The sequence below is a fragment of the Xenopus tropicalis genome, chromosome 4 (assembly GCF_000004195.4).
Source record: "Xenopus tropicalis strain Nigerian chromosome 4, UCB_Xtro_10.0, whole genome shotgun sequence".
In the NCBI taxonomy this organism is placed as follows: domain Eukaryota; kingdom Metazoa; phylum Chordata; class Amphibia; order Anura; family Pipidae; genus Xenopus; species Xenopus tropicalis.
The window spans coordinates 83,951,463-83,975,441 of NC_030680.2; the positions used below are offsets into that span (position 1 = coordinate 83,951,463).

The 23,979-nt window shown below is 40.1% G+C and overlaps 1 protein-coding gene across 5 annotated transcripts in view; it reads right to left on the reverse strand.

Annotated features, from left to right (window-relative positions):
• Positions 1–9,517: 9,517 nt before the first annotated feature.
• pde4b (phosphodiesterase 4B) overlaps positions 9,518–23,979 on the reverse strand; it is a 273,742-nt gene continuing 259,280 nt past the window's right edge. For 4 of the 5 annotated variants that reach the window (XM_031900281.1, XM_031900282.1, XM_012961422.2 and 1 more), the window contains 9 exon segments: positions 16,871–16,964; positions 14,849–15,027; positions 14,654–14,752; positions 14,232–14,396; positions 13,612–13,711; positions 12,956–13,110; positions 12,735–12,857; positions 11,830–12,012; positions 9,518–11,541 (listed from right to left, as the gene is read on the reverse strand). In XM_031900281.1, coding sequence (XP_031756141.1) covers positions 11,179–11,541; positions 11,830–12,012; positions 12,735–12,857; positions 12,956–13,110; positions 13,612–13,711; positions 14,232–14,396; positions 14,654–14,752; positions 14,849–15,027; positions 16,871–16,964 — 1,461 coding nt within the window. In that variant the 3' untranslated portion in view covers positions 9,518–11,178. 5 annotated transcript variants of the gene reach the window in all.

Sequence of the window (23,979 nt, forward strand, 5' to 3'; positions counted from 1 at the left end):
TTTTCTTTTTCTCTGTAGTAATAAAACAGCAGCTTGTACTTGATCCCAACTAAGATATAATTAATCGTTATTGGAGCCAAAACAACCCTATTGGGTTTAATTACTGTTTAAATAATTTTATTAGCAGACTTAAAGGAGACATATTGGATAAATGGGAAAACCCTAATTTTGTAGGCAATTATGAATAATATACGGTGCTGGTTTCACTTTGGGCTAAAAATTAATCCTCTCTGTAAAAATGGCCCCTTTATTGGAGCTCCCTATAGATCCTATCACTTCACCATCCAGTGTGAAATGAAGAGTGGGCGTGTCCTAACGGTCCCTGCCAGAAGCACAGTAGGCAGGGGAGAGTCAATCACAGCCCTGCAGTCACACAAGCACAGACAGGCTTCAGTTCCCTATCAGGTCAGCCTAGCTGCTGATTGGTTCCTATCCTACAGTGCAGTGGGCTGAGGGCCGCCGGCTCCCCTGCACATTCAGAGAATTCAGCCAGCAGGAAGTGGAACAGATGGGCGGGGCTAGTGGGGTTTTTGTGGAATTTCTCAATAAATCAGTCAGAAACACAACTTTTTAAGCACAATCCTTCTATATCTAGAGGAGAATAATTCACTGGTACATTCTTAATTTTTATAGGATATGTCTCCTTTAAGGTAGGAGATCCGAATTACGGAAAAATCCCTTATCCAGAAAATCCCAGGTCCTGAGTGTTCTGGATAACAGGTCCCGTACCTACAATCCAGTCATAGACCTCAGCATATTTATTAAAGGATGAAAACAGAGCTCACCACAGGAACTCCCCAGATCTCTGTTGCATTGGATTTTAGGTTCATATTCATCAAAGTTAAAAACAGAGTTTATTCTAATCATATCTTTTCATAATTATGTCCCTAAAATGATCATAGAAGTGACTAGAAAGCTGGGAAATTTGCCTTCTGGGGAATGTTCTCTTTTCACACTTTGATAAATCTCTATTTATATACAGAAATCTAATAATGATTATATTGTGCAAGAAAATCTAGGTAAATGTTGCTAGTGAGTAGCATTGCAAGACCCAGAATCCCTTTCTTGCATAACTGTTTCTAAGCTGTAGAAAAGAGTGACTTATTCTACCTGGCAAAAGGGTACGGAAGTTGAGTAATGTGTTTCTACAAAATTAAGGAGAAAGACTCTGAATAATAATTTCTTCACCACTTAATAAAAGGAAGCTTTATAAATATTTGCAAAATCTGGTGGCATTGAAACAGAATCATCAAAAACTTGCTGGTACCCATTTAATGAATTCATACTTGCCAGCATACTACAGCCAGCTGCCAAACAGGAAGAAAGCTTCATGTTACTGCAAACTTTAAAGTGATACTGACGCTAAAAAACTACTCTTCAAAATATAAATGTACATTAAAAGTTACCTACAGGTCATGTTGATCATTTTTCCCTGATAGGGCTGCTTTTGTAAGTAATTGTTACTTGAAGTTCCTAAACCTGACTGTTTTGCCAACCTGACTGTCCCTTCTCAAACTGTCAGTTATAGTAATGCCAACGGCCTCCTGCTGCACAAATATGGCAGCCCCCTCATAGAGGAACATGGCGGATCAGAGAGGTAATGTAAAAGCACTGGGCAAATACTGTGCTTTTACTTTGGCAAAATTATAAATATCATGCAGATGCCTGTTCCTGTCACATTTAGTTCATTGCGGATGGCCAAGAGTAGCTAAAAGAGAGAATGTTAAGAGCAAAGACAGACAGGGTTATTTGTCGCTACAATTTATTTCTATTGTGGCAACAAAAACACAACCACGTAGACTAATGGCCACGACTAAACTCCATGCACAAACATACAAGTCGCCACGTGCAAAATGTATTAGTTGCCATGACTGTATAGAGAGGGGGTGGAAAAGGGACAGTGGAGGTTAATGAGGGAGACAAGTTTGTGACAGTCAAGGGGGGAAGTAGCGGAAGGAAAGGTAGGGGGGCTGGTTCTCAGCTTGTCCAAACTTACATATTTGCCATTTTAGGTGAAGATGCGGGGGAGGCCAGCTCTAAACTGGCATTTATGGAGCAGGCAGACTCTCAGAGCACCCTAGGGGGGAAGCACCTCTACTAGGGGTGAGGGGAGTAGTGCTAGGAAGGGAAGGCAGGCTAAAGTTATAGGGGATTCAATTATTAGAAAGGTGGATAGGGTAATTTGTGGCAAGGACGCTACATGCCAAACTGTATGTTGCTTGCCTGGTGCTAGGGTTCGGCATGTGGTGGAACAAGTAGATTAATGGTAAGGGCTGGGGAAGACCCTGCAGTCTTGGTACACATAGGTACCAAGAACAACGTTAGAGGAGGGGGGGAGGTCCTCAAGTATGACTTTAAATTATTAGGTGAAAAGTTGAGGGCGAGGACTTTCAAGGTAATTTTCTCAGAGATATTATCTGTGCCATGAGCAACACTAAGAAGGCAGCGGGAGATTAGGGAGATTAATGCGTGGCTGAGAGATTGGCGTAGGGAGGAGGGCTTTGGGTTTCTGGAGAACTGGGCTTATTTTTCAATTGGCTACAGGCTCTTTGTCAGGGCTGAACCTTAATGATGCTGGTGCAACTGCTTTAGGGGAGAAGATGGCTAGGGGAGGGTGCAGTGAGTAAGTCAGTAAAGAGTCCACCAAATTTATGGTAGGGGTATGCTATAGACGCCATAAAGTAAGTGAAGCTGTTGTTGCTAACAGAAAAGGCTGCTAGTTTGGGGCAAGTGATAATAATGGGGGACTTTAATTACCCTGATATTGACTGTGGCAATAGTACTGCCAGGACAGTAAATGGGAAGAAGTTTATAAACTTGCTGCATGGCAACTTTATGAAACAGATTGTTGAGGAGCCAACCAGAAACCATGTTATACTGGATCTAGTGATCTCTAACGATCCAAAACTAGTGATGAGTGAATCTGTCCCATTTCGGTTTGTCGAAGAATTAGCAAAATGATTCAAAATTCATGAAACGCAGGTGTCACATGACTTTTTTTGGCACAACCACGCCTATTTCGACACAACCACACTGCAAATTTTCGCTGAAGTTTTGCAAAACAATTCGATAATAGAGAGATACGGAAATGCGCTGCAAATCCATGCCTAGTGAAAAAATTTGCTCATCACTACCCAACACGTATATCAAATGTGCAGCTGGTTGAACCCCTGGGTAATAGTGACCATAATGTTATTTCATTTGATGTTTGGTGCCAAAAACAAATATACACTGGGGCAACTAAGACTCTGAATTTTAGAAAAGCAAGTTTTAGCTCCTTAAGGGCAGCGCTTCAGAGCATAGATTGGGGCATTATGTTTTCTGCCAAAAATACAGAACAGAAATGGTTGTCATTTAAAATTATATTAAATCATTACTGTTCTCTCTGAAAGACAAAGAAAATGAGGAGCGTATTGCAGCAGAAGCTAAAACTAACCCCCAAAAGTTTTTAAAGTACATGCCGTATTTTTCGCCCTATAAGACGCTCCGGAATATAAGACGCACCCAATTTTAAAGGAGGAAAATCTAGAAAAAAAAGATTCTGAATCAAATACTGTAGTAAAATATTTTATATCAACTGTATAAAGTTAATTGTCTCTGGGCTCGCACATAATGAGGCTTCACCCAGGGCCCCCCCCAAGCATCCTTCAGCTTCCCCCAGGGCCCCCCCCAAGCATCCTTCAGCTTCCCCCAGGGCCCCCCCCAAGCATCCTTCAGCTTCCCCCAGGGCCCCCCCCAAGCATCCTTCAGCTTCCCCCAGGGCCCCCCCAAGTATCCTTCAGCTTCCCCCAGGCCCCCCCCCAAGTATCCTTCAGCTTCCCCCAGGGCCCCCCCAAGTATCCTTCAGCTTCCCCCAGGCCCCCCCCCAAATATCCTTCAGCTTCCCCCAGGGCCCCTCCAAGTATCCTTCAGCTTCCCCCAGGGCCCCCCCAAGTATCCTTCAGCTTCCCCCAGGGCCCCCCCAAGTATCCTTCAGCTTCCCCCAGGCCCCCCCCCCAAGTATCCTTCAGCTTCCCCCAGGGCCCCTCCAAGTATCCTTCAGCTTCCCCCAGGGCCCCCCCAAGTATCCTTCAGCTTCCCCCAGGGCCCCCCCCAAGTATCCTTCAGCGTCCCCCAGGGCCTCCAAGCATCCTCCAGCTCCCCCACGGCACCCCCAACATTCTTCAGCTTCCCCCAGGGCCCCCTAGCACCTTCCATTTCCCCCCTAACCTACCCCCAGCGGCCTCCGGCTCCCTTGATGTCTTCCTCTCTCTGCCGCGGCTCCCAGCTGCTTCTGTGCTTTTATAAGGTTGCGCCCTGTGCGTGTGACGTCAGTACGCACGGGCGCAACCTTATAAAAGCGAGGATGCGGCAGAGAGCCGCGGCACATAGAGGAAGATGCAGTTTGCCGTATAAGACGCACCAACTTTTCCCCCCCAGTTTTGGGGAAGAAAAAATGCGTCTTATACGGCGAAAAATACGGTAAATAGTAAAAAGATGCAGGTTGAGACTGTGGCCCCATTGAATTATGGTAACAACATAGTTACAACTGATACAGAAAAGGCAAATGTGCTAAACCAGTTCTTTTCTTTAGTTTATACAGTAGAGGAGCCAGAGTGCTATGACCCACCCAATAGCTGCAATGTTGGCTCAGCTCATTCTAATCAGTGGTTGACGCAGGATATGATGCTTAAAGGTTTACTCAGAATTAATGTGAACAAGGCAGCAGGGCCAGATGGGAAACACCCTCAGATACTGAGAGAGATAGGTTCAGTTTTACAGTGGCCTGTGTTTCTGATATTCTCAGACTTGCTTTCATCTGGTATGGTACCTATGGATTGGTGGAAAGCTGATTTAATATTGATTTAATATTGCCATTAAACAAATGCAAAGGAAAAGCAATGTCCTTATAGGTCCAGCCAAATTATTGCTACCTACATTTTAACACTAAAACTCTTACCAAATGAGAGATGCAATAAAGTGGGTAGGAGCCTTATACTTATCCCAAGTTTATATAAGTTTCCACTATCTGGAATCTTCAGTGACAAAATATCTCTTCTCCCCTAATCACAGCCACAAAGTTAAGGAGAAGGGAGGCACATGGGTGGGGGCGAGGGGGCGGGGTTCAGCCAGACCTGGGAGGAGGGCCCTAAAAGTTGCAGTCCAAATGGGCCATAGACACCCCATTCCAACCCTGGAAATCTTGACTGCACATGTGAGGAAAGTGTCCCAAGGGGAAATACCACTGCCAGTATCCAAAAATATAATATAATAGTTATAGCAGTTAGATTTGCTAAACCATACAACATTTTTCCACAAAGTGTTATACTTTCTATTATTTGCAAAAACATGCATCACAAAAGATGTGAACCACCAGTAGATTGAGTTTGTTGGATTGTGATTTGCAGAATAGATCAAAGCAGTATCATTGGGGTGGGATTCTGCAGTTAACATATTTATAGCATTTTACAGGAATTCACTGTTTACCCTTTCCTGAACTTGGTGTAGCAGACTTATGATAACCCTAGGTATCTACTGGTCTCATGACAGAAATGACTTTGAAATGCCATTTGTATTTGTAATCATACAGCCATACAAACCGTCCCATCATTTTTATTGCCAAGCATTTTCACTCTGGAATATGCATAAACAATAATGTAAAAAAAAAAACACTCCTCTGCATGTACATATCAAGAATAGGGTATTAACTATGATGCCGTTCCGTGAAACACAATAAGGGATCCATTTACTAAACTTTTTTGAGGTAATTTCATATTTTTTCCAACTTTTTTTTAACTTACAGAACATTTTGGAATGTATGTGATAAATTCGTTAAAATTCCACTACTTTTTGTGGTTTTCATTAGAAAACCATGAAAAAATCATATTTTGCGTAAAAACTATGAAAAGTGGAATTCTTTAAAGCTTTGGTTAAACTTTTCTCTGGATTATCTTTCGCCAGGTTTGATCTTTCAAGAACCAGTGAGTCCTATGGAAGCCTTCCAAAGCTAGACATGGAAGGCATCAAAGCAAGAAAGGTTTTTTTGGCTTAACAAACCTTTTGGCACAAAAATTTTGTGATTTTCGAAATGCAATTGCAATATTTTCATACGACTGAGAAAAGAATTTGAGAACATCAGAAATGATCGTGGTTACTATGAAAGTTTACCATATCGTGATTTTAGCCCAAAAAACCATCGGATCTTAGTAAATGTGGCCCTAAGTGTTGCTATAGATTACTAAAGGATACAAGGATACTGGGATATTTTTCTCTCTATATGTTGGTGTGAAACTCTGTTATTCTTGTAACCTAGAAATGGTTGCACACATGAGTGACAGCAATGACAATTACCCACAGTTTGTATTATGTGAATGAACTGGAATCTCATAGTGATGATTTAGAAATAGGGAGACACAATTCCTGCATTTTTTCTGTTGGCTATTAGGGCTGAAATGGAAAGCTGCAAAAAGCAATAGGTTATGGTAACCATATCACTTGAAAATACAGGGACATGTCTAATACAGTGGCTTGCAAAAGTATTCGACCCCCTTGAACTTTTCCACATTTTATCACATTACAGCCACAAACATGAATCAATTTTATTGGAATTCCACGTGAAAGACCAATACAAAGTGGTGTACACGTGAGAAGTGGAACGAAATTCATACATGATTCCAAACATTTTTTACAAATAAATAACTGCAAAGTGGGGTGTGCGTAATTATTCAGCCCCCTTTGGTCTGAGTGCAGTCAGTTGCCCATAGACATTGCCTGATGAGTGCTAATGACTAAATAGAGTGCACCTGTGTGTAATCTAATGTCAGTACAAATACAGCTGCTCTGTGACGGCCTCAGAGGTTGTCTAAGAGAATATTGGGAGCAACAACACCATAAAGTCCAAAGAACACACCAAACAGGTCAGGGATAAAGTTATTGAGAAATTTAAAGCAGGCTTAGGCTACAAAAAGATTTCCAAAGCCTTGAACATCCCACGGAGCACTGTTCAAGTGATCATTCAGAAATGGAAGGAGTATGGCACAACTGTAAACCTACCAAGACAAGGCCGTCCCCCTAAACTCACAGGCCGAACAAGGAGAGCGCTGATCAGAAATGCAGCCAAGAGGCCCATGGTGACTCTGGACGAGCTGCAGAGATCTACAGCTCAGGTGGGGGAATCTGTCCATAGGACAACTATTAGTCGGGCACTGCACAAAGTTGGCCTTTATGGAAGAGTGGCAAGAAGAAAGCCATTGTTAACAGAAAACCATAAGAAGTCCCGTTTGCAGTTTGCCACAAGCCATGTGGGGGACACAGCAAACATGTGGAAGAAGGTGCTCTGGTCAGATGAGACCAAAATGGAACTTTTTGGCCAAAATGCAAAACGCTATGTGTGGCGGAAAACTAACACTGCACATCACTCTGAACACACCATCCCCACTGTCAAATATGGTGGTGGCAGCATCATGCTCTGGGGGTGCTTCTCTTCAGCAGGGACAGGGGAGCTGGGAGTTGATGGGAAGATGGATGGAGCCAAATACAGGGCAATCTTGGAAGAAAACCTCTTGGAGTCTGCAAAAGACTTGAGACTGGGGCGGAGGTTCACCTTCCAGCAGGACAACGACCCTAAACATAAAGCCAGGGCAACAATGGAATGGTTTAAAAAAAACATATCCATGTGTTAGAATGGCCCAGTCAAAGTCCAGATCTAAATCCAATCGAGAATCTGTGGCAAGATCTGAAAACTGCTGTTCACAAACACTGTCCATCTAATCTGACTGAGCTGGAGCTGGTTTGCAAAAAAAAAAAGGGGCAAGGATTTCAGTCTGTAGATGTGCAAAGCTGGTAGAGACATACCCTAAAAGACTGGCAGCTGTAATTGCAGCAAAAGGTGGTTCTACAAAGTATTGACTCAGGGGGCTGAATAATTATGCACACCCCACTTTGCAGTTATTTATTTGTAAAAAATGTTTGGAATCATGTATGATTTTCGTTCCACTTCTCACGTGTATACCACTTTGTATTGGTCTTTCACGTGGAATTCCAATAAAATTGATTCCTGTTTGTGGCTGTAATGTGACAAAATGTGGAAAAGTTCAAGGGGGCCGAATACTTTTGCAAGCCACTGTAAATACATGTTGCAGGGCGTCAATGTGTGCTTTTTAAATAAACTGAAATCAGTTCAGCCATGCTAGCTGTTTTTTTAGACGTGTCCCTGAATTTTCATGTGATCTGGTCACCCTTCCTTATATATAAAACAGAAGGTGCGATATCTTCTGCATAGCCCTAGTACTTCTTTTTGTCTGTAACTAATGCTAAAGGCACTGATGATGTCTTTTTGAAAAGTCAGACACAGTTAAATTACAGAGAATCAGTGGGGAAGAATGGAAAAATTACCTCTGTAAGATATTGAGAATGAAAATCCAACCTTTTGGCCAAACACTTGGGGGCTGATTTATCAAAATTGGATTGCTTTATGTTGAGATGTGGTATATTTGGATTTTGCCAATGCGTTTGACAGTGCTCCATAAATGACTGTTTTCTAAACTAAGATCTGTTGGTCTAAGTAAAGTCGTTTGCACATGGATAGGAAACTGACTGCAGGATCTGGTACAGAGAGTGGTTGTTAAAAATACATAAGGGGATCATATATTAATCCCTCTAATGCTTTATTTACCAGGAGGCCCTTCCAGCAGACATGAGGGCACCCACTCCGATTAGAAGAAAGGAGGTTCCATCTAAATATTTGGAAAGGGTTTTTAAAATGAGAGCTGTGAAGTTGTGGAATTCCCTTCCCGAATCAGTCGTGCTGGCTGTTACATTATATAGCTTTAAGAAGGGGTTGGATGGCTTCTTAGCAAGTGAGGGAATACAGGGTTTTGGGAGATAGTTCTTAGTACAAGCTGATCCAGGGACTGGTTTTTGCCATCTTGGAGTCAGGAAGGAATTTTTTCCCCTCTGCAGCAAATTAGAGAGGCTTCAGATGGGGTTTGCCTTCCTCTGGCAGTTAGGCAGGTTATATATAGACATAGAAGGTTGAAATGATGGACGTGTGTTTTTTTTTCATCCTAACTTGCTATGTGATTCACTAGACCCTAAAATGTGGTATACTGGATATTTGTCCCACTGTGGAAAAATTTGAACATCATCGATTTACAATATAGTAGCACTGTCTAGGTATGGGATCCATTATCCAGAAAGTTCCAAATTACAAAAAGGCCATCTCCCATAGACTCCATTTAAAGCAAATAATTCTAATTTTTAAAAGTGATTTCTTTTTCTCTGTAATAATAAAACAGTACTTTGTACTTGATGGTAACTAAACTGCATGAATCTATATTGATGGCAAAACAAAATAATGTACATGATTTTTAGCAGAAGGTCTGGTAATGCAAATTACAGAATGATCCTTTATCTGCAAAACCCCAGCTCTGGTTAATAGATCCTATAGCTATATTTGTATATTGGGTGTTCTTGCCTTTAATTATACAAACATATATAGCAATTCAAAGACATTAAAAAATCATTGCCAGTCCAGCCATTAAATTCTCATGCTTGTCTTGTTTATTCACTTATTATAAAAAGAATGCATATCAGCACAATATACAATACCAGAACATTGTGGGAAACTTCTCCAAATAAATGAAACACCTGAAACACCGCAGTGTCTAACAAGACATACAAATCCATTGGTCATGCACAAAAGTGCTACCTTAACAAATGGTTTAGTCACATTCTGGACCAAAGCTTTGGAATTTTCTACAAGCTGAGACTAAAAACTTTCAGGAAGAGCACTAATTTTAATTATTAGAAAAAAGGTGCACACTAAAAAAAACAACATCACATCTTGTTATTGTATAAGAAAATTGCACCCGATTTGAGGCTAACTGGAAGTCTGAAGAATGAAAGACTCTCCAAGGGGCTGATTCTCAATTTCTTTTAGGAATGTCTATCCTGCTCTCCCCAAACTCCTGTTAAACTAGAGCTTCCACCCCAGTTCAACAACAGTTGGAGGATCACAGCTGTAAAACCCTGTTTAGCACTATTAGTTAAACATAACCCAAACTCTGGAATCAAGTCCTCTTTGAACAATTCTTCCATTTGTTCTCCATGGGTAGATTATGCCTTTTTCTGACCCACTGTTTAGGCAATTCTGTTTGTCCAATAAAAAAAGTTACAAGAAATTTTCAACTCTTACCTAGAGTTTTCTACACAATTAACACCACCAAAGACAGGCAATGTCTGTTTATATAAATTAATAACTTACAAAACATTACATTATTTACATCAGATAATAAATACACTGTTATAAACAGTAAAGCACGTGTAAGGGCTCAAGGCAGTGCAAGAAAACTGGTGGTGATCGAAGGGTAAAGTGTATGAAAACAGAAAAACAGAGAGAAAGTAAATCTGCGGTTGGTACACACATCACGTCACATACTGCCTTCCTAATTTTGAATGTAGTGTATAGTCAACATTGTTTTATATTGTGCAGGAAAGAAACATATTGTGGGCAAACCAAACAAATGGCAACACATTATCCTTTGTATGGAGTGACCTGAAACGAATGAACCATAATAATATTATAAATATGAGGAGACACAAATATATTGTCTCCTTTTTGATTCTGTTTCTGAATTACTCAATAAAGTTACATATATTGCCCAAGTAAAAGGAAGACTGTTCTTTTCAGAAAGAATCAAATTGTACACAGTAATAATTTTTTGTTCTGTTTACACGAAATATTGTGTAATTAATAGGCATTTTAAAAGACATGGAATTATACAAAAAAGGCACACACGTCCTCAAACAGGTGGACAGGATTTCAACATATACCAACCAAATAATAATTTCTAGTTTCTAGCTTTAGTTTAGTTTCAGAAGTTTCTTGCTGTATAAAATCTCTCAGTTTTGTGTCACTATTTCAAACAAACTGTCCACTGACAATTCAAGCAGTTCCAGGAACACAACAATGTGTTGCAGTTTTTTTTCTCCTGGAAACAAAGTTGGAAAGTAACATCATCTCTTGGTTTCCTGAGCAATCATTCACTTCAACATCTCAGACCATGACTCCGGCGTCAAGTAGCAGGAAAGATCTGTTGGCCAATACCACACAGAGGCCTAAGATCCAGATTACAGGCTTGTCATAACAGACAGCTTGCATGGGTAATTCCCGGTTATAAGTCCTCTTTCTGCTAGGCTCTAGGTGTCTAAAGGTGATGTATCATCTGTTAGGAATTCTGTGTCAGCATCTGGTGAATCCTCCATCCCCTGATCAACTATATGAAGTGTTTTTGTACTGCTATAAAAACTGAGGCAATCTCCATCTTTGTCATGCCCGTCTGAATCTTCTTCCTCAAGGGTTAGCTCAAAATGGAACTTTTCTGAAAGCCCTTGGCAGTCTTTATCATGTTCATCCAAAAGAGGAGAAGGACTCTGAGGTATCATACTTTGGTACCAGTTCCTATTATCCTCTAATGTATCCAGAATATCTTGAGCATCTGGCTGAACTAAATCTGCCCATGTTTCCCATAAAGGATGAACAATGTAGTCAATGAATCCAACCTAAAAAGAATAATATAAGAAGACCAAATTATTTTCATGCAAAATATATTAGTTTGGGTCATATTGTTGTGTTGCAAATGGGGGGGAGGGGCATCTTTCAAAAAAATAACATTTGTTTTACTCCAAAAAAAGTAAAATAATAAAGTTCCTATTATAGACACTGAAGCTATATTATTGGCTATATGATTGTAAGAAAAAGTCTGCAAACTGGCTTGTCAGTTCATAAATACTAAATAAGGCACTGCAAAGACAGAAAGCACATGAAGAAAAATATAGGTTGGACTATACCTGTGACTTTTCCACTGAAGCAGTATGTTTGTCACACATTGGGCTTATTTCCATCCCTCTTTCTCTCTCTTTATCTCCTTGCTGAAAGAACTCCTCCATAATTCGGTCTGTCCATTGTCTGTACAACTCCAGTGACTTAGTTGGATTGCTTAGATCTGCGCAGTGTACCATATTCCTGAGAACCTGGAAATAAAATGGCACGTTTAAGAAGATTAAAGACAGAGAACAGACTGTTTAATTATTTTAGCAAAAGCTATTGTTTTCTGTAGTTAGAAGTAATTGGGATGATTTATAAACATAGGTGGTGTGGACACCAATCAGCAATTAGTTTTGCTCAGTCTACTAAAATTTTAAATATTAAAAACAGATAAAAGATCTTGTTTGTTTCTACAGTTAATGGCACTGCTGCCATACAGTACAGTCTTTACCCAGAAACAAAGCTCCAAATTACAGAATGGTCATCTCCCATAAAGTCAATTTTAAGCAAATAATTCTAATTTTCAAAAATTGTCTCTGTAATAACAAAACAGCACATTTTCCTTACTGCCTTCCCTGCTTTAGCACAGGTGGTAAGGATGGGGCCCTGATGTGTGTTGCACTTCCTGACACTCCCCAGGCCACCCCTTTTAAATCGATTGTGGCCTAATACAGTCTGCAGGTCTCCTACACAGTCTTTTTTCGCACTTTGCATACTGCACGGGGCATTGTAAATAAACTATAAAGCATTAGCATTAAGTACCTAATGTTTATCCCACTTAAGGCAATCATATAGGCAAACACACTTTTAAGATAATTTTGAATTATGAACTGAAGGTGCAACTATTACATCAAGAATCTCCAAGAAATCAACTTTCCATCCAACTGGCTGCTGCCTTTTAATACCAGACTGATAAAATGATTAATACCTGTATTCTGTCAGTGTAATTATCCAGAAGGAGAACACCGGAGCTTGTCACTTTCTTGGTTTCCACCATAGTCTTGAGGTCAGCCAACAGACTCATGTGTTTAGACATATCAGTAGCAAGTACCTATTGTGAATGAATGACATCATTAGTTTGTTACAGAACTGTTAATTAACAGAGGTTTGAATGTAAACCTTAATTGGAATCATCAAAACAAATCCTACCATGTCAATCACCATTTTCCTAAGAGACTGCCTTTGCTTCTTGGTAAGATTTTGAAAGATATCACAATGCTCTTCTTGTAATAATTTAAACCCCACAGCAAGATGATGATTTTCTAATACGGACTCATCATTGTACATCAGAGCAAGCTCAGAATCTACAAGGGAAAGAAGAAAGATAATGAGTTTACAGAAAATGTACAGTATTCAGATAGATTTTCAGATTTTAGAACAACTTATATGCTGCTTATTGTAACCTGTAAAGTACCTGTAATGCTATTATGGTTCCTTGCTGTTGCTGCTATGCTTTTGGGTGAGGGGGGTATATATAATAGGCACAAAAAAGTAAACTGTGCCATAAATATCAAAAGAAGTTTACTCTGTGTCCTTCATATCAATCACAGAGCATCATAATATCAACATAAAACCAAAACTATAGAAATAAAATTACTATAATAATACAACTTTATTGGTGTTCAGTATTATTGAAGCTTTTCACTACAAGAGACATGCCAACAAATTACTAAGAATTATGTGAGATACAGTTCTACAACATAAAAAAGCAAACTTTCTGTATGGCTGATAAACATGGCAACAATTGGAATGCACTCAGTGAGACAGTCTGTAATGCTTCATGAGTAACAGAAAAGCAAACATACTTGTGTTGATAAGGAACTGGTTGGAGACACCCGGATGATCCACGTCATGAATAGCAGCTGCAAATATTGCAGCAAGGATTTCCAAATCAGTAAAGACAGCCTGAAAGTAGATCAAATAAAATTAGCCACCTCCCATGGCAACACAGACTGAAGCTCATCTGGTTCACAGTATCTACATTTTCTGGCTTTTTGTTCTTTACCCATGGGCTGCTTTGATGTGAGACTATGCATTTAATTGTGTAATACTCAATCTGTAACCAGCTTTTGCAATACAAGCTGATAGCAAGCCAAACGTGCCAAGACAGCACTTCACTGCTTTGCTCTGATTTAAATTACAAATAAATCTACAATATTATTTTCAGATTGAATTCTTATGAGAGCATTCTGGTATAAATGCCTAGTCAGCTTTCTTACATTATGAAGCTGTAAATGAGAATTTGATGTCCAACCTATGGTAGCCCAGCTGTTGTGGATCTTAACTCTTCTATAAGCAGAATAGTTTTAAGCACCACTTGTGCCATGGAGCTAGCAATTTATATATGGACTTCCTGTGACCTAAAAACTGGATTAGCCCTTCTTCATGTAAAGCTTTTGCTAGTCCTTATTTTATTAATACTTACATCCAGTGCTGGAGTGGAGAGAAGAACATGAGTGGACTGAGTGACATCAGCAGCATGCAGGCTGTTGTGATATGCTACATCTGAATGATAATGGTCTTCCAAGGTCATTGTGTAGGTTATCAAAGTATCCGCTGGTATTTTAAATGTCTTTAATAAGTCTCTTTCCTGTGTAGAAAAAAAGAATAATATTAGGCACAGCGAGAACCCCTGAATTTCCCCCCGCATTGGGGTCATACAATAAGTGGTTTCTATATGGGCAATTTCCTTTCTTTAAAGCGATGATCTGGAGATCGGTAAAAGGGCTGGTGTTGATCATTGTAGCAGTTATTATTTTTACTATGTTTTTAAAAAACTTTTGGCTGGAGAAAAGTAAAGGTATCTACAGGCTGCTAAGTATGAAAATATCAGTAAGGAGTACCAACCTGAAATATGGCATACATGATGCACGTTAAGGGCCTATTGCATGAGTATGATGCAACCTTGAAGATATTCAATCCCCATTTATTAAGGTCTTCAAGTTCCTGAAATGAAATAATATAATACTTTGTAAGAAAAGGATTGGCTACACATTTCCTAACTGAAAGTACTGACCTAAGAGCAAAAGACCCAGCACATACCTTGGAGAGCATGTCTTCATATTCAGTTTTTACTCCGAACCGTGACATGCTAGTATTGTTCAGGCTGGAACTGTGCATTAACTTTTTCACTCCACTAATCTGCGTCATAAGCTGCTGTTTTTTCTTCTTTTCCCTGTCTTTCTGTGTTGGGGATGGGATCTCCACATCGTTTTGTTTGTCTGTAAACAGAAAAATGAAAAGCTTGAATCCTAATTTTGTATAAACCTAAAATGGAGCTCTGTTCCTGACATTTATGGAAATGATGGGAAACACGAACATCCTCTTTCCCAAACAAGGCAAGCTTCGTGCAGTAAATACAATTAGAGTAAATTATACAAGGTTGTGAACACTGGACTACATTAAGGGTAAAAAAAAAGCAAAGTGAAAGCACAGGAAACCAGATCAGTCAAACTACCCTGCAAAGCTGAATAAGTGATAAATACTGTCAAACTTATGGGTTGCACTTGAACATTATGTTTATGGTTAAAAAATTATGTTGGCCTTGATAAAGAACAAATAATATTTAAGCAACTCTCTGAATGAAGTTAAAGAACTGTACTTGGGCACAGCACTTGTATATTAGCAAGTATAGGCAGACTGGGAACTGGTAATGTAGGTTATCATATATTATTATTATTATTAGCATTTATTTATAAAGCGCCAACATATTCTGCAGCGCTGTACAATAAGCATACACTTGATCCTGTATGTGTCCTACTTTAGTAGGTCTCATATACACTTGATCCTGTATGTGTTCGACTTTAGTAGGTCTCAGAGATAAAGGCTATTTTTCTTTGCTAAATTAAAGGCCAATGCAATACATAGTTTTGCACCACTGCGCCTGGTGTTGTGCAGGTAAAAAAGAAACTATTATTCACAAACGCCATCAGTTTGACACTAAAAGGTGTTTCCCTGTGGGCTGCAGCTATCTGAGAAACAATTGATGTGCTCCCCCTACATGGAATCTCCTTGACTCTGCATGAAATTTCCAGTCATCTGACTGCACAGAAGGCAATCCCTGGGAAAGGCAGCGTACTGTGTGCGTCTGATTCCCTGAGGTCAGTCATTGCCAACTGCACCAAAAATGCATTTTAGAGGAAGGTTTTTATTCAGCTGGCTGAATATACTTCTGTCTGACTGCATGGTTTTCAAAAGCAAAATCTGTATATCTGATAAAACAGTATGGTTATGTGCCTTCTCAGCTAAAAAGTATACCAAGTGTTCTATCTAAACATTATCATGTATACTCAATTGGTATCTTTAGATAGAACCATCAAACAAGTTCTGTGTAAAGGGAAGGTAAAAAAAAATTGTACTACCCATCTTTGTTTATGATGTATAAAAGTTTTTTCAACATACTTCTTTTCAGCCTTTATTATATCATGGCAGGGTTTCATTATTCCCTCTGCATATTGTATCCAGTAGTGCACTCAGAAGTGGGGCAAAGGGCAACACACACTTGGCAGTATTAAAGATATGGCAAAGCCATTAAACTTAAATATAAAATAAAAAGTATAATATATCTGTATGAAAATATTTATCTGTACTGTGATGCTCATATTTTAAAAGATGCTATTTTATTCCTCTTTAGTAATTGATTAGACTGCTGAATACTAATAAAATTTTTTTAACCTTGATCATGAGTTGCAGGAAATATCCAGTGACCTCTGATTTTAGATTTGAATCTAACGGCTGTGCCGTATCTCTAACACTGTCAAGTGCTTTTGCCCTTTGGCCCACTTAATATCTCTATGAGAAGCCCAGCTTATCACCACATAAAGGTACTTCTTCAGTCTGCATTTATGTTCCAACCATGTGACAAATATTAATTTTTGAATAATAAAACCATGAAAAATCTAAATCCAAAATTAATTTGTAGAATTTTGTAGACAACATGAGGGAATACCCACTGAAATCTGTTACACAGGTTCTCTTTATCTGCCTCATACAGGCCATTTAGTAACTCAGCAAAGGCTGCTGGGTAAAAGAAACCAAAACATTGTGGAAGATCTGTTTTCTTACCGAGAAATGTGCTTGAGATGTACTCAGACACTTGGTTCCCTGACCGGCTCATTTCTGAAAGGTGGGTCAGCTCCCGGTTCAACATCCTTTTGAACTGTATAAAATAAAAAAATAAGGTTATTTGCATAAATACGTGCATAAAATCTGCCATGCGGTATTTGTAGTTATCTTATTTGCATAGTTAAACATTTCAGATGAGTCAAAGAACATATATTGTAAATGCTACATCCTTTACCTTGGGTTTATTATTTAAATTAATAGAAATACAGTACTACCAATTATTCACAGATTTTTTTTCAGGAATAGCAAGCCCTGTAAAGCTAATAATCTATGAAAGGCACCCCACAATTATTAGGTAACTTGCTGGAGTCATTGCTGAAATGGAACGTAGGCCTCCCTGAGCCACAGGTCACTAAAAGAGCCACAGTGCCTGGCCTTCATGTTTGAAAACATTTAAATCTAGTATCTCATCTTTGTGGCTCTCTTCTTCTATACATTGACCCTTCATCCTTAGGATTTGGAGGGGGGGGGGGTCATATACAGTACAGGTATGGGACCTGTTTTCCAGAATGCTCAGGACCTGGGGTTTTCTGGATAAGGGATCTTTCTGTAATTTGGATCTCCATAACTTAAGTCTGGTAAAAGAATCATTTAAATGTTGAATAAACCCAATAGGCTTGTTTTGCTTCCAAAAAGGAATAATGATATCTTAGTTGGGATCAAGTACAAGGTACTGTGTTATTATTACAGAGAAAAAAGAAATCATTTTTAAAATTAGAATTATTTGCTTATAATGGAGTCTATGGGAGATGGGCTTTCTGTAATTCTGCATAACACGTTGCCAGATAAGGGATCTCATACCTGTACTGATTTAACTGAATGGGTCGGAGAAAGATTTATTTAATTCAACATATTAGCTTTGAATCAAGCCTATTTTCTAGCAAAACTGGAAAGGATGACAGCTAGCAAACATATCAGCTAAGCATAATGGGATTGTGTGGGACAAGTATGGTGGGCTGTATGTCCTTCAGGTATTGAAGTGGTTAAAGCACTGTTCGTGCAGGGACAGTTTTCTGAGTGCTGTACTGCTGTGCTATTCATATTCCCACAATAGAACTGTCTGCCTGAATGTCAGCTCACAGATGGCATAGATAGACTGAGACAAGAATCACATACAGTTCTTGTTTAAGTGGACAGCTTGGAGAAAGATGAGGTTTAATTACATAATGTATACTCAAGATCCGCAATAAAGGCAAACTATAAAGAATAATAAACAATACATTCAAAAGAAGGTTATCAGGACATAGAATGGGGCAGATATATATAAACAGTTTCTGTGCAGTGTTTTATATATATATATATATATATATATATACACACATGTTTATGTATGTGCATTTATAATATATACATGAATATATAATTATATATACATATATTGCATAAGTCAGCCTCTTTACACATACATATTTATATGTATATTTATATGTATACACACACACAGACATACAGTTTGTGGGTGCCATATCATCACCATATCATCATCTATATATCTATCCATCTCTACCTGTCTACCAATTATCTCTCTCTCTTTCTGTATAGCACTAAATGTATCATTTGTTTCTCTATCAATACAGAGAGGTGCACACATGCGACACTATATTATTGAAGGATTTCGAATATTAAAACCTACCTTGATGTAGCCCCAGGACACAGAAAGCAAATAATTTGCTTCAGGCATCTTGGAACACTCAACAAAATGACCAACAAATCACTTGCTAAAAATTCAGAGTCCATACAGTGGAATTCCAAACAAAGAAGATAATCCCAAGATTGCAACCATCCACATATTAGCAGGAGTTACAAATAATCCCAATAAGAGCAAAATTCACCCATCCAAGGCAAAGAGAAATCCTGAATTCCATCCTAGCACTCGGTCTACATGCACCCTCTCATTATTGCTGGCAGAACAAAAAATGAGATGAAGGCTAGCACAAAAGAGCCCCAGCCAAGCCAAGTGTATGGAGCTAGCCGAGTGAAAGAATGCATTGCCCATGAGCAATTCTGGCTTCTGAGTTGCCTTGAGGGGGGATCCCACTTCAGATTAATCGCGCTTAGATGAGCTCTGCAGCAAAATAATGATTATTTGGAGTGGAGGGGAAGTCATGCTTAGCAGTGCAACCATCTCTCAGAAATAGAAGATTAAGATGGTGGAAGCCCTTGCATAATTGAATAGAGCAAAGCTACCCTGTAGGTGGCACTTCTCATCCTGGGTATTTTAACCCTTAGGATTTTCCTAGCATCCAGAATATAATAGCAAACACACAGGGAAACCCTGCATATTACTGACTCATCTGTGTGCCTGTATTTTTGTTTTTGTTTTTCTATACAACGGAATAATGAAATATGCTATGAATAATTAATAATTTTATATCTTAGAGAGCATTTAATAAATGCCAACAATTCACACAGAAATGCACATATAACAATTTGTAAAAGATTTTTTAATGAATATATTAACTTGTGGTGAATGTCTGTATGGTTATGCAAACTTAGGATGGCAGCTTATGTATATTTGGTATTTTAAGATATTCAATAGATTTTGGGCAGTTTTTGATGCAATAAACTCCCCCCTCCCACCCATATGGAATGGTTGCATCCGTTGTGTTTTTTAGGGAAGTGTTAAATAATTCATCTCAGATGGCTGGAGATGACATCACCTCTTTCCAATCTGGTCTACAAAAAAAACAAGAGGCGTTTAGTGGGAACCTAGATCTGCAGTGTAAAATCCCAGAGATCCTACAGGAGGGAGTTCAAACAGACAATTTCTGTTCTGTTGCCATAGCAACTGCATCATGTGACAGTCAGCTTCTACTGTAAGGCTTCTGTTAGATTAAATCATTCATTAAAATGGTGTTCCTGAAAGAATTCTGACTCTGGAATTCCAAGGCATTCCCTTGCTCATTAACCCTTGCAATATTTGTTTATGCATGCACAATAAAATGAATGCACAGTGTATTATTTATTTGTGGGGGGACAGAATATATAGAGATAATTGCTAGAATGGTCCAATTCCTTTCATGAATGGGATATACATTGTACTATAATGTGGAAACCCTGGGAACTGTTTTATTTTGGGTTTATATTTATCAGTAGTAAAATAACTTGCTAGGGTGCTTCCTCCTGACCTAATTCAGTATACAATTGACTAAGGATCTCATTCTTGTTTCAGTTCAGGTGTGCACCATTGTTAATTTGAAAGCTATCCTGTAGCAGAAATTGTATTGGAGAAACCACACTTAACCAGCTCTTTGCAGAAGAACCCATATTAAAACCTCGATTTTCAGAAAAAATAAAGAAACAAAACTAACAGTAAGTCTTGCTATAGACATGATGCCCTACTATATCTGCAACAAGGTCACAGTTTGTGGCATCTTCTATAAAGCAAACCAGCTGAGTTACAGAACCATAGAATTCTTATGTGCACAAACCTATACTAGTGTAGAGTCAATGCTGCAAAGAGTCTACAGACATATTAAGTGAGTTTGTGTCTCCCGATTGCCCCTGCTGTAATACTTTACATAGATATCATTGTAGTAAAAGCTGTGTATCATGGTACAGGTATAGGACCCGTTATCCAGAATGCTCGGGACCAAGGGTATTCCGGATAAGGGGTCTTTCCGTAATTTTAATCTCCATACCTTAAGTCTGCTAAAAAATCAATAAAAGGTTAATTAGCCCCAATTGGCTTATTTTGCATCCAATAAGGATTATTTATATCTTAGTTGGGATCAATTACAAGGTACTGTTTTATTACTACAGAGAAAAAGGAAATCAGTTTTAAAATTCTGAATTATTTGATTAAAATGGAGTCTATGAGAGACGGGCTTTCTGTAATTCGGAGCTTTCTGGATAACGGGTTTCCGGATAAGGGATCCGATACCGCTATTAGATCATATGATACAACTGATAGATTTTCTGTAACACTATACTGGACCAAGGGCACATATTCAGCAACAAGAGGCAAAAATATAATATACACTACATATGTGCTCAAAGAAATGCATACCCACAAACAACCTTACAAGTACAAGCTTGTGTGTATAGATGCAGAGCTAAAAGAATGGTAAAGATTCCCCTTAATGCTTCTCTTTCCTGAGTCCTGCTGCCTTTTGCTGGAAATACCTTCAGGGGAAACTCACATTGTGCTGTTTGCACAGATCAGTGAGCAATGTTGTGTGAATATCCATTTAATGAATTCTTGCCTAACTTAGTCTGACAGTAAAAGCAGAAAAAATCCCTGAACAAACACACATGCATAGAAAAGATGCTCAGATCCAGGCCAGCTGCCTCACTGTTTTCCTCATCAAAGCCATCTCTGCTACATTTCTGCATCTCTGCCAAAATATTAAACATTTGCACTGCATTTTTGTATTAGGGGTAGAAGGACTGTCTAAGCCCAAAGCAAAACAGATTTTAGGGGGACCCATTATTTATAAAAAGCAGCAGGTCTGTTCTGTGGCCCTTCAGCTCTTCCTAAATACAAAAACCAGCAATGTTGGACACAGTTGGATATAGTTGAAAGGTCTGCTCTGTGGCCCTTCAGCAATCAGTGGTAGTTGGGAGTTCTACTTCTAGATAATTGATGAGCGGATCGGATGGGCAACACAGATCTAATCTATTACTGTTGCCATTCTGTCTTACTGACTATATACATACATTATCTACTATGCCTCAAGCATCATGTACATCCATGCAGGGCCGCCATCAGGGGGGCACAGCGGGTACAACTGTCCCGGGCCCGGGCAATTTTTACTTTCAAAGGGGGCCCGGCGATGCTACAGTTTTTCTTAGTAGCTCGGGCCCCCTTTAATAAAATCCGGGCCCTGTCATTGGTTGCACACCGTGTGTACGGGTGACGTCAGTACGCACGGGGCGCAACGTTATAAAAGGGCCTGTGTGCGGTCGCGTGTAGGCAGAAGTGCAGAGGCGGCGCGCGTGAGGGGAAGATGCTGCTGAAGCCGCCGAAGAGCAGAAGTAAAATGCTACTGGGCACCAATGTATTAGGGGGGGCCACGGGGCACACTGAATTATGGGGGCACTGCTGCTGGGCACCAATGTACTAGGGGGGCTGGCTCTTGGCACCAATGTACTGGGGGGCACTGCTCTTGGCACCAATGTACTAGGGGGGCACTGCTCTTGGCACCAATGTACTAGGGGGGCACTGCTCTTGGCACCAATGTACTAGGGGGGCACTGCTCTTGGCACCAATGTACTAGGGGGGCACTGCTCTTGGCACCAATGTACTAGGGGGCACTGCTCTTGGCACCAATGTACTAGGGGGCACTGCTCTTGGCACCAATGTACTAGGGGGCACTGCTCTTGGCACCAATGTACTAGGGGGGCACTGCTGCTGGGCACCAATGTACTAGGGGGGCACTGCTCTTGGCACCAATGTACTAGGGGGGCACTGCTCTTGGCACCAATGTACTAGGGGGCACTGCTCTTGGCACCAATGTACTAGGGGGGCACTGCTGCTGGGCACCAATGTACTAGGGGGGCACTGCTCTTGGCACCAATGTACTAGGGGGGCACTGCTCTTGGCACCAATGTACTAGGGGGCACTGCTCTTGGCACCAATGTACTAGGGGGGCACTGCTCTTGGCACCAATGTACTAGGGGGGCACTGCTGCTGGGCACCAGTGTACTAGGGGGGCACTGCTGCTGGGCACCAATGTACTAGGGGGCACTGCTGCTGGGCACCAATGTACTAGGGGGGCACTGCTGCTGGGCACCAATGTACTAGGGGGGCACTGCTGCTGGGCACCAGTGTACTAGGGGGGCACTGCTGCTGGGCACCAGTGTACTAGGGGGGCACTGCTGCTGGGCACCAGTGTACTAGGGGGGCACTGCTGCTGGGCACCAGTGTACTAGGGGGGCACTGCTGCTGGGCACCAGTGTACTAGGGGGGCACTGCTGCTGGGCACCAATGTACTAGGGGGGGCTGCTGGGCACCAATGTACTAGGGGGGCACTGTTGCTGGGCACCAATGTATTAGGTGGGCCCTGGCTACCAATGTTTGTGTGTCCCTTATACTGATGGGAGGGGTCACTGGGGGAGGGGCCATTAGGGGGCAGGGCGTGGGAGGAGGAGGAGGGCCCTGAAAATTTTGTTGTGAGGGGCCCCGTGATTTCTGATGGCGGCCCTGCATCCATGATATATAAAAAGTCATCCTGACTGCATACATATAAAATCAGATGCAAGTGTATATTAACTGTGTGACTGGGTGAGTCTGAACAAAATTTGGTACCCACTTTGTACCCCATTGTACAGTTAAAATACTGTAATTTCAGTGCATGTCTATAGATATAAGTGCTCTGTGCCCCTATGTGCATTAGCATCTGATTGTATTTGTGACAGTTGTAATATAAATAAGAATGCACACAAGACCTGACTTTTCTTATATACAACTGTTGCTCTCTGGTGCACCACCAAAAGCTTCAATGTGTCATACAGTACCTAAGTTATGTTTTTTTTCCATTTATTTCTCCTTCAAGAGACATTACTTGATGATGCATTCTCTCCAGACTTCCTTTTCCCTTTAATGTGTGTGTCAAAAGACAGCACGGTTGCTCTGAAGGCTATGGATCAGCATTTAACCATGAACAAAAGAAATACTCTAATTGTAAACGGAGTCTGTCCCCTTCCTTTATAAACTGACAAATATCATTCTTGAAAGCAAAAACATATATATGTACAATATTGAGGGTTTTATAAAGAAAAAAGGAAGAACAGACTTTTTGGGATGTGTGTGTTTCAAACAAAATGAACAACATTCATAACATCTTCCACAAGTACCAGAAAAAAAACAATATATTTCATTGCTCTTTTATATAGACTTGGGTAGCAAATTAGGGCTTTAAATCCACACATATAAACCACACAACTGAAAGCATGTGTCATAGGAAGTGGTTCTGAGAACCCATTTTTTATCATTATTGTGGCTAGGCAGTGACGTCAATAGTTTCGCAGATGTGGTGCACGGGAAACAACAGTTCTGCAAGCTCTGAAAAATATAGTAAAGTAATCTATGATACCTGAAAGTTTAC